Source organism: Anabrus simplex, chromosome 1 (assembly GCF_040414725.1).
Source record: "Anabrus simplex isolate iqAnaSimp1 chromosome 1, ASM4041472v1, whole genome shotgun sequence".
Classification (NCBI taxonomy): domain Eukaryota; kingdom Metazoa; phylum Arthropoda; class Insecta; order Orthoptera; family Tettigoniidae; genus Anabrus; species Anabrus simplex.
The window spans coordinates 351,091,796-351,105,048 of NC_090265.1; the positions used below are offsets into that span (position 1 = coordinate 351,091,796).

General features: G+C 36.9%; 1 protein-coding gene across 1 annotated transcript in view; it reads right to left on the bottom strand.

The window, feature by feature from the left end:
- LOC136866542 (midasin) overlaps positions 1-13,034 on the bottom strand; it is a 191,148-nt gene extending 178,114 nt beyond the window's left edge. The window contains exons 1-4 of the mRNA XM_068226582.1: positions 13,029-13,034; positions 10,306-10,361; positions 6,384-6,547; positions 2,512-3,047 (exon numbers count right to left, since the gene is read on the bottom strand). Coding sequence (XP_068082683.1) covers positions 2,512-3,047; positions 6,384-6,547; positions 10,306-10,361; positions 13,029-13,034 — 762 coding nt within the window. The remainder of the gene's footprint in view (positions 1-2,511; positions 3,048-6,383; positions 6,548-10,305; positions 10,362-13,028) is intronic.
- Positions 13,035-13,253: the final 219 nt, after the last annotated feature.

Sequence of the window (13,253 nt, forward strand, 5' to 3'; positions counted from 1 at the left end):
CCCAGTTATACATTGCTATAAATTGAACCGCAAATTGTGCATTACGCATTGACGGCTCATTTTTTTGTCTATATTAGATGAAAAAATCAAAACTTCTATCACACTTGTCTAACGACGCGTTACTGAGATAGCAGCTTACAGACCTTGGATTTTCACTGAACCCCCTTCCGTTGTTTTCCTGGAATTTTCTACCCAGAACTCTCACTCGTCACACGTCTTTGTTATCGCAGCAAGCAATCATTACTATTTATTGAGGACATTCATATGTGTCTGCAATCATCGCACAGAGAAGTAGCTGCAGCAAGTAGAGATAGATTGAACGAAGTGTTCTGTTCAAATACTGATATTGCATTCGTCAAGCTTATAAAAGATGTAGTGTGGTGAAAATGCAAAAGACATACAATTTGACCTCACTTTGTCACAAATGCCTCCATTTAAGCATGGACCTGTCATGTCTTGTGACGCAGAATGCTTTTGAATGTGCTGACAGATAAACAGGTGAGCTTACATCAAGACAATTTGTAGATATTAGTTGTTGGAGAAAGTTTCAAAAGGAACTGAATTCTGATACTGCATATTTTCCAGTTTATTGTGCATGTTTTGCCATATGATAGCGCATGAATGCATGCATATTTTGAGATTTTATAGTGCATGGAAATTTTGGCTCTAGTGATCATAGTCCCTGTTTTTTGTAGCCTGCTCTGCCCACAATGGTCTGTCACTGAGTTTACATTTAATGTAGACTGTGTTCTCAACCTGGTGTTCTTTAAATAACATTAAGTATTCCTGTCATGCAAGTAAAAAACTGTCTCAGAGATCCTTTCTTTCAATTCAACCTTTGTTGTATGAACTAGAATAACAGCGTTACTATTCATACTTATAATACGAAGGCAAGTCAATAAGTATCTGCAATTTTGCTCTATTTGTCTTTACTGTAGGTTGACCCTATGGTGTTGTGTGCTCACCAGCCGCTAGACGGCACCGTTGTCTAGGTCTGTGGTAGGTTTCAGCATTATCAGATCATTACAGCTTGCACTGTTGTGATGCAAAGATGGCCGTTCCACTCTCTGTTTGCACCAAGGAAGAACAACGTTCCATAATCCGTTTTCTGTGGTCTGAGGGTGTATCAGGAGTGAAAATTCATAGAACAGTCACTCGTCTGTTATTCAGGATCATATCATGCACTTGTTCAATATTGGCATCAGTTACGGCTGCACATTGATGCCCGGATCTTTCCTCATCTTTCATGCTCATGCAACACCCTTTTGAATGGTTCAATCCACTGGTAAACACTTTGTTGTAGCAAAACATTGTCCCCATATTGTGATGAAAGACTTCTGTGAATTTCTGTTGAATGGTAAATCTTGTATTTGCTGCCCCTTTCACTTCACATATTTTTCAGAAAGGTATCTGACCATCTGCAGAAATCACCAAAATTGTGAAATATTTTTCCCCAGCTAAAGCCTTTATCTTTGGCATTCTAATACTTGAAGTGATTCACACACGAATAAAAACTTGCATCATGTAAAACAAAACTAACAAGTATGGATATATATGTTAATACTCAGGCACTTCAACAACCTAACTTAAATGTGAATTTGTACCTACTACAGTGACAATACCTCCCACTGCCATTGCAAGCCATTCGAGATTAGAAGCAATGTCCCGTTGCTCTCTAGGGATATGATTTCCACAGGGTTTTGATAAGGGTTGTAGAAGGTTACTTTATTTCACAGTTTTTGAATTGAGTACTGAAGCTTTTGATGTTTGCGTATTCTTGTTTATTAAAAGCTTAGATGATATTCAGGTATGTTGCTTACCCAACGTAAATGCACAAGAATGACTAAATAATAATACACAACAAAGAAAAGTGACTTTAAAACAAGAATTTAACTAAAGTTGCTGAAAATGACAAAATAATGAGATATAATTGAAAAAAAAAAATCCTAAAAGTAAAAATGACGATGACTTAATAAATACGCATTTCTGAAATCAGAATTTATAAATAAGTTAGCAAATGTGTATGATGCACCAGTTAAAAGATGACATCATATCATCAAAATGTGGGCCTTGCTTATGAAATACCTTGAGAATGAAACACAATCACAATTAATTGATTCACATCTGCAGGACTGTTCACATGTAAGTACAAGTGACATCTCTCTGGACATCACTCAAATTATTCTGAGTAACTTTCAAACTCAATGATCTCATTAACCTGGTGAATGCGTGTCCCTACCCTCCCTGTACGTTCTTCACATGTACAAGTTTCTCAGAACCAACTGAACCTATAGATATAACGTCTGTTGCAGGTATCCTCATGCTTTGTATCTACATCGGAAGTGAATTATATTTTGATAATAATTAAAGTTAAACCTGATAAAATATTAAATGTGAGGTACATGCAATACCATGCGCTCATTCTTCTTTTGAGCAACTACTGTACACATTTGTTTCTCCCCTTCCCACTGCACATTACAGGTGTGATAAAGAGTATCAGAATTTGCTCACCTCTGATGATTCCATAGAGTTCATAACCTCAGCTACTGAATCATTATTTATATCTTCTGCTGGATTCCATGTCAGCCAGTGTTGAGAGAAACTTCGAGCAGGGGATAGGGCATTGTGTTTTAAATGCCACATGAGAAGCTCCAGAACACATTGCTGATCAGACGCAGTATTAACAGAATGTTGTCTAGCAAGACCCACAAACACTGGTGGAATCGAAGCTAAATTTTCCAGAACAACTGCTAGTTGTCTTGCAATATTGGACTGTTTACTCTTGTCAATTATCCTTGAATCTGGAAAACTAGAATTAACATTTTCACATGGAGTACCATTATTCTCATTCATCCTGAACTGGAATACTTCTCTCATAAATGCAGCACTCAGTAAGAGAGACAACAACTCCTGGAATGGCCACAGTTTGACCATTGCACAGTCGTTAAGCGATACTTTGCTCGTAGGGATTCCTGTGTCACTGGAAGTGTCAATCAAGTCAGCAGACATGACCTGTTTTTCCACATGGTCAATGATAAGTTGGGCTTCTGTAAAAAAAAAAAAAAAATAGACTGATTTAAAATAGTGACAGATGTGAAACAGGCAACATGTACTTGTAGATAAATTACAGTTATCTTCATGTAATATGCACAGGCAATAATAAGATTATGAAGACAACAAAGATGAGGATGACCAAGAATGAAGGACTTTGTATCAAGGTCGACAGTCCTACAACATAGTAATAAAAAGTTCTAAACTCTTGTAAACATGAAGGAATCAGGTTATGGAAGAATGGTGCAACAAAAGACACAAGTCAGTGCAAGTAACGCAGGACACAGCTTTAGGCCCCATAGTAACAAAATTACTCATATCATTTTTAATAAGTTAGGTTAGGAAAACTCTATATTGCTGATATCATTGGAAGTGTCACACAGTGTCTAGATTATATGTGCAATATTAGCTGCTAATGGAAAACTTTGTCTCCAGGAGAACAATGTAAATTTATCTTTAAGTGAAAAAGATCTGCCTCGGAATAGAAAGATGTTGTATACAAGATATTAGTTATATTTCACAAAATGATCAAAGCATACTTTTAACTTGCAACATGAGCAGCGAGTGAAGGATGAGTCATTACACTGATTACAGACGTTCAAAAGCAAATTTCACCGATGTGATAAACCATTCAGGATGATCATATGTGTACAGCGAGGTGATTTAATGTGCATTTTTCACAAGTGGTTATATATATGACTGTCTTAATGGAGTTCGCTTTTGATTCAGATGGAGTGAACCTTTGTATTTAAGTGCAAGGATTCATCCCTCATTTGCTGTTCATGGAACATCACATTGCCCATCATTCTGTGACCTCTGATGTTAGCCTATTCGTACAATCTAACTCATATTTCCTATAGATCATCTTCTGATTCAGAGGCAGTTGCTCTCTGCCTCACTCAAAGATTAACTTCCCATCATCCTCTTGTAGATTAGGTTTCTCATCAGCATGTAAACTGTCCATGAAATGGACATTATAAGGCACTCTCAATATCATTATTGTGCTTTTGCAACTTTGGAGTAAGACAGGTTCCTCATCAAAGAAGCCACGGCTCTCAATTTAGAAAGACTTCTGAAAATAGTATATGAGAGGAAGAAATGGCGCACTTTGGTCTATGGGGTCACGGAGAGTCGAAAGTGACTAAGCGACTAACAACACCAAGGTTCCTCATATGTCAGTGGGAGGGTTGCATAGGAAGTACTGGTAGTTGGGAAGCAGATGGGAAAGCAGAGAAAGAGATGAGTGGGACAATGCAGGTTTATCTAATTCCAATGTGTTACTGAAACAGTAATGATAAGAGCTATAAAGGATCAGTGACAAGAGTTTCTTTTAATTTAACAACTGCCCATCTATATTTGAGGACCGTTTTTTCAAAACTCGCTCATTGCAAAAATGGGGTGAATTGAGTTATATACGGGACATGCATGTTAGGTCACTTGCCTTTCATGTCTTTAAACTGGTTTTAGCAAAAGTTGTTTATTGTCATCACAACAAGCTGCTAAATATGGGTCGTTTTCCCAAAACTCGCTCATTACTACGATATGCGGTATACCAAAACTCGCTCATTACAGCAAACGTCGCTAGACTGCTGGATATTTTGCTGACATGTGAGATTCCATTGTTTTTTTAATGTATGAATGTTGGTATCCGGACCTTAATATCAATAAAATGTACATTCAGTTCTGCAAAGAAAGAGATTTAGAAGGGAAATCAAAATGTTCAATCTCAAAGTACAAGCAAATTTTCTATACAAAATTCTATTTAGGTTTTGGGAATCCACACTCAGATACATGTTCGACATGTAAAGAACTTTTATTGATAATTAAAGATACGAAAAATGATGTTGTAAGGAACAAGGCTCGTATTGATTATAAATTACACAAAGCATGAGCTAATAAATTTTTTGCCATACTTAAAGAAACGGATGATAGTCATGTTGATGTTATATTTGACATGCAACAAAATTAACCCATTCCTAAATTATCTATAGGGGAAGCATTTTACTTGAGACAAGCATGGTTATATAATCTTTGTGTCATGACAAATAAAAGCAACTGGACAAAAGTAAAGTTTTCTTTTATACATGGTTGGAGACAGAGGGGGGGTCGTGGAGCGAATGAAATGGCTTTGGGTATAAAAGACTATCTTGAGCACTTAGAAAATAATCTTTGCAAGGAAGGGGCTAGATATATAAAAAAATCAGGCTATTTTCAGACTCCTGTGTATCCCAAAATAAGAATAGTATTTTATTAGCATCTGTGGCACGTTTCCTCAAAAAGTCTAAAGTTTTCACATCAGTTGGACATTATTTTCCGATTCGAGGTCATAGCTTTTTGCCGCCAGATCGAGTGTTCGGGAACGTAGAGAAAAAATACAGAGAGAAAGAAGAGATTGCATCACCTATAGAGTATCATAGCCTACTCAGTGATCACGAACAAGTGAGATTGGAACATCTATGATCTGAAGGCAAAATCAAGAAAGATTTTGAAAGGGACCTTTCAACATCACAAAACCAGCATCATTCAATACAGGAAACATGAAAACTTCAAGGTACAAGTCGCTGTTCGATACACATACAGTGGTGAATCAACCATTGTAGAAATACTCAATAAAGGAAAGATTTCCTTCAAAGAAATTGACTTGGCTCCAAAAATGAAAATAGTAAATCACGTTAGTAAGGAAAAGAGCCAAGATATGGCAAAGTTAATGAAATTCGTACAAATACCTGGGGAAGCTAAGGAGTTCTATGAAGTGGTTCTTAAGAGACATACCAAGAACAAGCTGAATGTAAGTGGTATGATGGAGGATACAGAAGTTCGGGAAACTGATTGAGAAATAAAGAGGTCTAGTCAATAAAGACAGAGATTCATTAATTTTATGTCTGTTAAATTTTGAAACACTGGTATCGTATATACTATTACCACTACTATTCTTCATTTATAGTATTGTGATAATGTCTGTGTGTAAATTCTGACATTTTATGTTTTAGAATTTGTTTTATATATGCTGTGGAGGAAAGTTTTACTCAATAGGATTATGCAATGAGCGAGTTTTGAAAAAAACGAACATTTTCCCCTATCTTTTTTTGGACAAACTATTCAAATTTGTGCTTTTGACTATACTTATATCAGATTGTAACTAACAAATAAACTGTTTAAGATGTACTCTGTCAAATTATCCTTTTTACTCTATTGTCTAACCAGTTTTTTGCCTCTCCTGAAAAATTATGATTTTGCAAGGAGCGAGTTTTGAAAAAACGGTCCTCATTTATCAAAGGAGTATTTTCAATAACTTTTCCTACCTCTAAGAGAACTACAAGATGATACTATACCTTCTACAGCCCTTCCTGAGCCTGTTTTAAGCAGCTCCACAGCTGCTATCAAGTCACGACGGGCTTTCTTTCCCTCAGAGGAAAGCAGATATAACACTCGAAGTGATTGTTTCTTGTTATGAGTAGGATCCAGGTCAGGCCATACTTGCAGTGCAGCTGACAGCCTTAAGGAAAATGGTAAGAAATACAACAAATATCAGAATTACTGATAGCAAGAACAATTAGCATATTATTTTGATGATGAGTGCATAGCACTGAGAAGTCAAGGACAAATAATTGTAAAATCAGCAGCAGCAGCAGCAGCAGCAGCAGCAGCAGCAGCAGTAGTAGTAGTAGTAGTAGTAGTAACAAATGATGCTCCCTTCCTAAAAAAGGTAAAGGAATTGCCCTCTAAGCACAGCACCCTCAAGGAAATACGTGGTTCGCACAAAAGGTAGGCCTTTCAACATCAGAGTGGACTGAAAGCATCAAAATGATGGCAGACGTGGTTCCAGTAAGAAGCTTGTATGGTAGAAGCCAGGAGAACAACCACTGTAGGCGTGCCTAAGGTGAGATTGAAACTTTGGGACATTCGGTTCATTGCTTTCCATTGCTGCTATAAAAGGCAGCTGAGGGCTCGATGTTGTACAGTGCTATACCTGCTGATGGGTGGAGTAAGGGAGCTTAGCGACTTTGAAAGGAGAATGGTTATTGGTTGCCACATCGCTGATCAATAAGCTATTTCTAACCCATGTAGATTGTCCCAAGTCAACTGTTGAGGATGTGATTGTGAACTGGAAATGGTGTATGTCCACAGCAGAAGACCATTTCAGAGATGGTAAATGACTTACAAGTGGAAACCGGTACTGATGTAAGTCATTTACAATAAACAGTATTGATAAGGTGGAATTTCTTCTTTATCCATATATGCATCACTGGGATAAACTAGAATGGCGACTTTGCTCTAGACCCCAATGAACAATGTCAACTACGCTTGTTACAATGCTGTAGGAAGAATATATTACTTGGAGAATTTCCAACACCTAGCAGATTGCCTCTCCCACACAGTTTGAGCAGTAATAATGGCCAACGGTGGGCAGGCACCCACCCTGTATTTAAGTCACTCTGGGGAGAATATCTGAGGAACACTTACAGGACAGTTTCAAGTAGGTGTCCAGATATCTTTTTAAATCAAATTGTTTAGTGTCCTTGGCAGGGGTTACATGCTTATTTTTTCATAATACAGTGTACAGAGTGCACAAAAAGTCTGTATACCCCTGCTCATCATTTATTTATTTCTATTGTCAGATACCCACTGTTATTGAGTTTCACTGTTGACAGCAGTTGGTGCCAAGATATTGAAAGAATGGCCGATACAAGTGATTATACGATTGAGGAATATTTGCTCAACGCTGTGTGGATTCACAAGTGTAAAATTAGTGGTAAATCAATTTAAAATGTGAGGGACGATTTTGCTGCGCGGTTTGTGAAAGCAGCATTGACGTAGAAGACGTTAGTATGGGAAAAGAAAGCTTTTTAAACGGGCGTTTGCAATGTGCCGAGAAGCGGAAGACCATCCACCAGACTTGAACTTTGTGCTGACATGGAAAAATCTATTGAACAATATCCGGTCAAATCCATACGGAAATGTGTGTCGGAGTTGGGGATACTGAAATCAACCATGAGGAAACACATCAAAGTGAATCTGAAAATAAGGTGTCGAATTATCAGATGATTTGATAGACGTGTTGATGCTTGTGGTCAGATGCTGCAACAATTCCAAATAACGGCTCAGAAGGCAGAAGTTATGTTCACTGATAAATGTACAATTTATTGCAGCTCCCGTAGTTGTAATGTTTACTTTTGGGGAAAAGAAAATCCAAGTTTCTTTTTTCGAGAAATCGAGCAAAACCCACCTTATGTCATGATCTGGACCAGATTGACACAAACACATCTGTTTGGCTGTTACTTTTTTTATCGTTCTGTTAATAAGAACAGTTACCTCCAGATGATTAATGACTGGCTCACCCCGTAGCTGCAAAATATGGGAATTTTGAACATTGTTTGATTTCAACACGATGGGGCGCTGGCTCACTACGCAGTGGCTGTCTGAAAATGTCTGAACGCAGTCTTTGGGAATAGCTGGATCGGTCAAGGATCGGAAATTGATCGAGCTCCTCTTCCATGGCCACCAAGGAGCCCTAATCTAACAACACCCGATAACGCACTCAGGGGTTACAGCAAGAAACAGGTGAGGAAGCAGTGGTATGTTGGAACTGATGATCTGAAAAATGCAGTGCACAAAGCTTTCCAGACAGTGACCCCAAGGATGTTGCCTAATACGAGCATCAGAACATGGCAGCAAATTCAGCTGAGCAGAGACCCTGGAGGGACACATAAGGATGTTTTAGGTTCCTAAGGTGTAATTAGAAATAAATAAATAACGAGTATATGTACCTTTATATCATGTCAGTTTCAGTTTTAATTTAATATAGAGGTCTACAGACTTTGTGTGCACCCTGTACTCCTGGTGAAGTAAATAATGGAGTATCACTTTCATACTAAAAACGACACCATTTCTATAAGGATTTCCACTTTTCTAAGAATATAATTAAATATTTGGATATTCCAAAATTAAGATTCAATTCCACTTAATTTTTCTTTCTAAAATCAATTTGCATCGTTGGTTTGAAAGTTTTGTAAACAAAATGATCCCTTTTCTAACAAAATAATAATATTAATCTGCCCTGTTATAGCCATCCTCTTTCATTTGAATATCTTAATGAAAATTAGCCCAGTGACTAACAGAACTGTGAATATATGCAGAAACTAAACCACTGGTAGGGTTTAAGCTAGAAAATGAAACATTATTTCAAAAAGGTACAAATAAAAAATTATATTTGTGAAATTGCAAAAAGCTTCTGTAGTACACCAAATCATTATACAGAAAGAATAACATTTGCAGAAGAAATGATGTATTTTGCTTCTTGGAATTGTATTACTGTTAAAGCTACCTGATGATAATGCTAAGCTCTCCCCCCCCCCCCCCCCCACACACACACACACACATAGTGCATGTAAATAATGGAATATCACTTTTGTACTGAATCCTACAGCACTTATATACGGATTCCCACTTTTCTATTAATTAATTGTTTGGATATCACAGAATTAAGGTTCACTTCCACTGAAGTTTCCTTTCTACATCCACTTTGCATCTCAGCATTAAGGTTCTGCATCGTTTCATTTCTGATGAAAAACTAATCCCCATCACTTCATACATTAACACTTAACAGTTTGCTCTCTTTAATATTATACTACCACTACCACCACCAATAACCCAATTATTAAACCAATACTAGATTAATTATTAGAGTGGTAAGTGATTTGGTCGGTAGCAACATGCTAATGTTGCCCTTCTACTTTTCTCGAAATGAGCTGACAACTGAATTTACAATTACCTGAAAAGTCCAGACTCCAGATACCCACAAAGAAGCCATAGAATACAATGCAAAGGTTAGTCAATTCGCCTTAACAAGTGTCACTGAACTCCAACAAATGTGTTACTTGTGCACTCAGAGAGGATTAACGGTTCTTCAAGGTAAGTGTATTTTAGAATGGGTCATGGGAAGAATAAATACTTACAAGAAGTTGTTCTTCCGAAGCCCAACATGGCTATCTCAGTTTACCACATTTACATTTAAAGTTTGTTGCAATTTTAGAAGTTAATAACAAAATCCAACCGTGGATTAAACCCTCACCAGTGGTTTCTAGGATTTTGTAATGTAGGCTTCATTTATATATATATCAATTATTAAACAATACCTGTAGACCTGGTTTGTTAAATTTCCCAGCTCCAGTGTGGGAAATGGTAGGGGCTGTCCAATAAATCTTCTAACTTTCTTCCCAATAGCAAGGAAGGGAGATGTGCTGGAAGCAATACTTATGTTTATGCTGTCCACAGTTGAAAGAAGTTTCTTTGTACTCTTGCTGCTTAAGCTGAAAAGAAAAAATAGAGAAAGAACATGTTAGTAAAAAAAGTAACAAATATAGCAAAAACTATTCAATTTTACAATTTGTTTTATGTCGCACTGACACAGCTAGGTCTTATCGTGATGATGGGACAGGAAAGAGCTAGCAGTGGGAAGGAACTGGCTGTGGCCTTAATTAAGATACAGCCTGAGCATTTGCCTGGTGTGAAAATGAAAAACCATGGAAAACCATCTTCAGGGCTGCTGACAGTGGGGTTTGAACCCACTATCTCCTGAATACAAACTCACAGCTGTGCGCCCCTAACCGCATGGCTAACTTGTTCAGTGCAAAAACTATAGAACACTTTAGTCATCTTCAAGAATTACAGAGCTATACAACAAAACTATCAGTTCAACAGCAGTTCGTGTTAACACCTAAATCAAATGGAAGAACAATTTCTGTATTAGGGAGCAGACTATAGAGCAGGGGTTCTTAAATTCTTTTGGTTCATGGAATACTATGGCACATCCAGCCAGCTCTAGAAATATTTCAAACGCTAGGGAGCAGTCCCAGTAAATCAAAAACCCTAGCAAAAAGTATACAAACCATGGGAACATTTAAAAAACATGTCTACCACTCATGCCCTATGTATGCTACTTCAGTTTTCAACAATGTACTGTACCTGCATCATGAAAATGATGACTGACGTAATATACTTCTAAGAGGGGATTTTCGGACATAGGTATTTAAATAGGTATATCCAGAAACCTGACGATGATGATGATGATGATAAAGCAAGAATTTGGCATAACAGAATTGAAAGATGTATTTTCCTCTAAGACCAACTGTTGATACATGAATAAGTTCATGGCCTGGAATAAGTTCCGTTTTTCATAAATTGGATTTTTTTAATATATTAAAAGCTAATTATACAAAAGTTTCCCTTACTTTGATGTAAAAAATCTGGCAATCCTAGCTGGAGTGGTAGAATTTAGTCTTCGAAATGAGAGCTATAAAGTATCAAGTGGACCTCTCGCATATCAGTACACTTAAATGCCAACCATTTATGCTGTGTCGTTTTCACAATCCTGATCAAAGGTGGCAAGTGTCTAATCAATTATGGTAAGTATTTGGGCAAGAAGGAAAAAATAACTCTTCATTTTAAAAATTGTCTAGGGTTTGTACACAGGAATGACAATAAAATAGTAGGAGTCATCATTAGCACTGAATCCTCCAATAAGGCAGAAAAGATATAGAAAAAGAGGATCAAGAATACAGAATCTCTTTCTCTATGCCTGAAGCCTTCTGCAAGCACATATATGACAACTCCCACCACTTCACAGACACCAGCATAGACCTTAAAATATTACACTTTTTCATACTAAGCAAATGCTGGGAGCTGTACCTTAATTAAGGCCATGCCCACTTCTAGCCCTTTCCTATCCCATCATTGCTGTAAGGTCTACCTGTTTTGATACAACATAAAGCAAATTGTGAAAAAGATTATGTATTTTACACACTGAAAACAATTTTAGAATCTTTATGTCAATACAAATTTACATTGCAAGAAAAGCCACGCAACGATCACACACACACCTCAAAGATTCTTCACTCTTCGCTCTACTTAGTTAAATCACATACTGCTTCATTAAAACACAACATAATAAACTCCATCAAAAAAATTACAACTAATTTCTCCCTCATCACATTTACATGACGAAATCTTAAAAAAAAAAAAAACACCAGCTATCCTTGTTTGTAAGGTCACATTCACGATTTCATCAAAACATACTGAATACATGTATGTGTTATCCAAATTAGCTTTCAACTGCTCCAAATGAGTATTCACTAATACTCATTAAAAATCCCCAAACATAATACTGTCCACCATAAGTCCAACCCCTCGCCCATGTCGTTGGGGACAGGTAACGGTATGAAATAGGGCAGGGATGGCGAACCTTTTCCAAGTAGTGTGCCATTTTAAGTCTGGTTTATTATTCTCCACTGTTGACTGTGCCACTTGTTGTTTTCCATTAAGGGATGTCTACAACCTAGAACCCCACCCCCCCGGCAACTTCCTTTCCAGTTTCATAATATGTTATTTATTTATTCATTTACTGATTCATTTATATATTTATAATACATATATCTCGTAAATACATTTGATTGCATGTTCCGCGGGGCTGTATCTCAATTATGGCCACGGCGGTTTCCTTCCCACTCCTGAGCCTATCCCATTGTCGCCACAAGAACTATCTGTATCGGTGCGACATAAAACAAATTCTAAAAAAGTATTATTAGATATAAAAATCAAAAGTACTAATATTGCGAATGGACTTCACTTTCTTCATTAGCTTCATTATCTTTCATGTTGTAGTTTGCACGCTCAACAATTAAACTAATTTCTCCCTCATCACATTTACATGAGGAAATCTTAAAAAAAAAAAAATTAAAAAAAAAACAGCTATCCTTGTTTGTAAGGTCACATTCACGATTTCATCAAAACATACTGCATACATGTATGTGTTATCCAAATTAGCTTTCAACTGCTCCGAAACTTCTTCACTCATTTTTATTATTCTATCCTTGACAGCAGTTCAGTTCCTTTAATTTTGTTAATTATTAGTTGTTTGTTAGGGAAGTTTTCAAATAATGTGTCGGACGTCAATAAGAAACTTTCTTTCAACAACTCACCGTCATGCATGCTGTACCATGCAGTGAGACAGATATAACAGTCGCACTGATATTATTCCTTGGCCGGAAAGATGATACAAAAGAATTAGTTTGTTTTGTGTAATGTTCGATATTTTGTGAAACGAATACTCTTCTTTCTTCATTTGAAATGCAACAAACATTTGAATGACCAATCTTGAAATTGCGCTTTAAATTAAATGTGGGGATACAATTTTATTTTTTTTC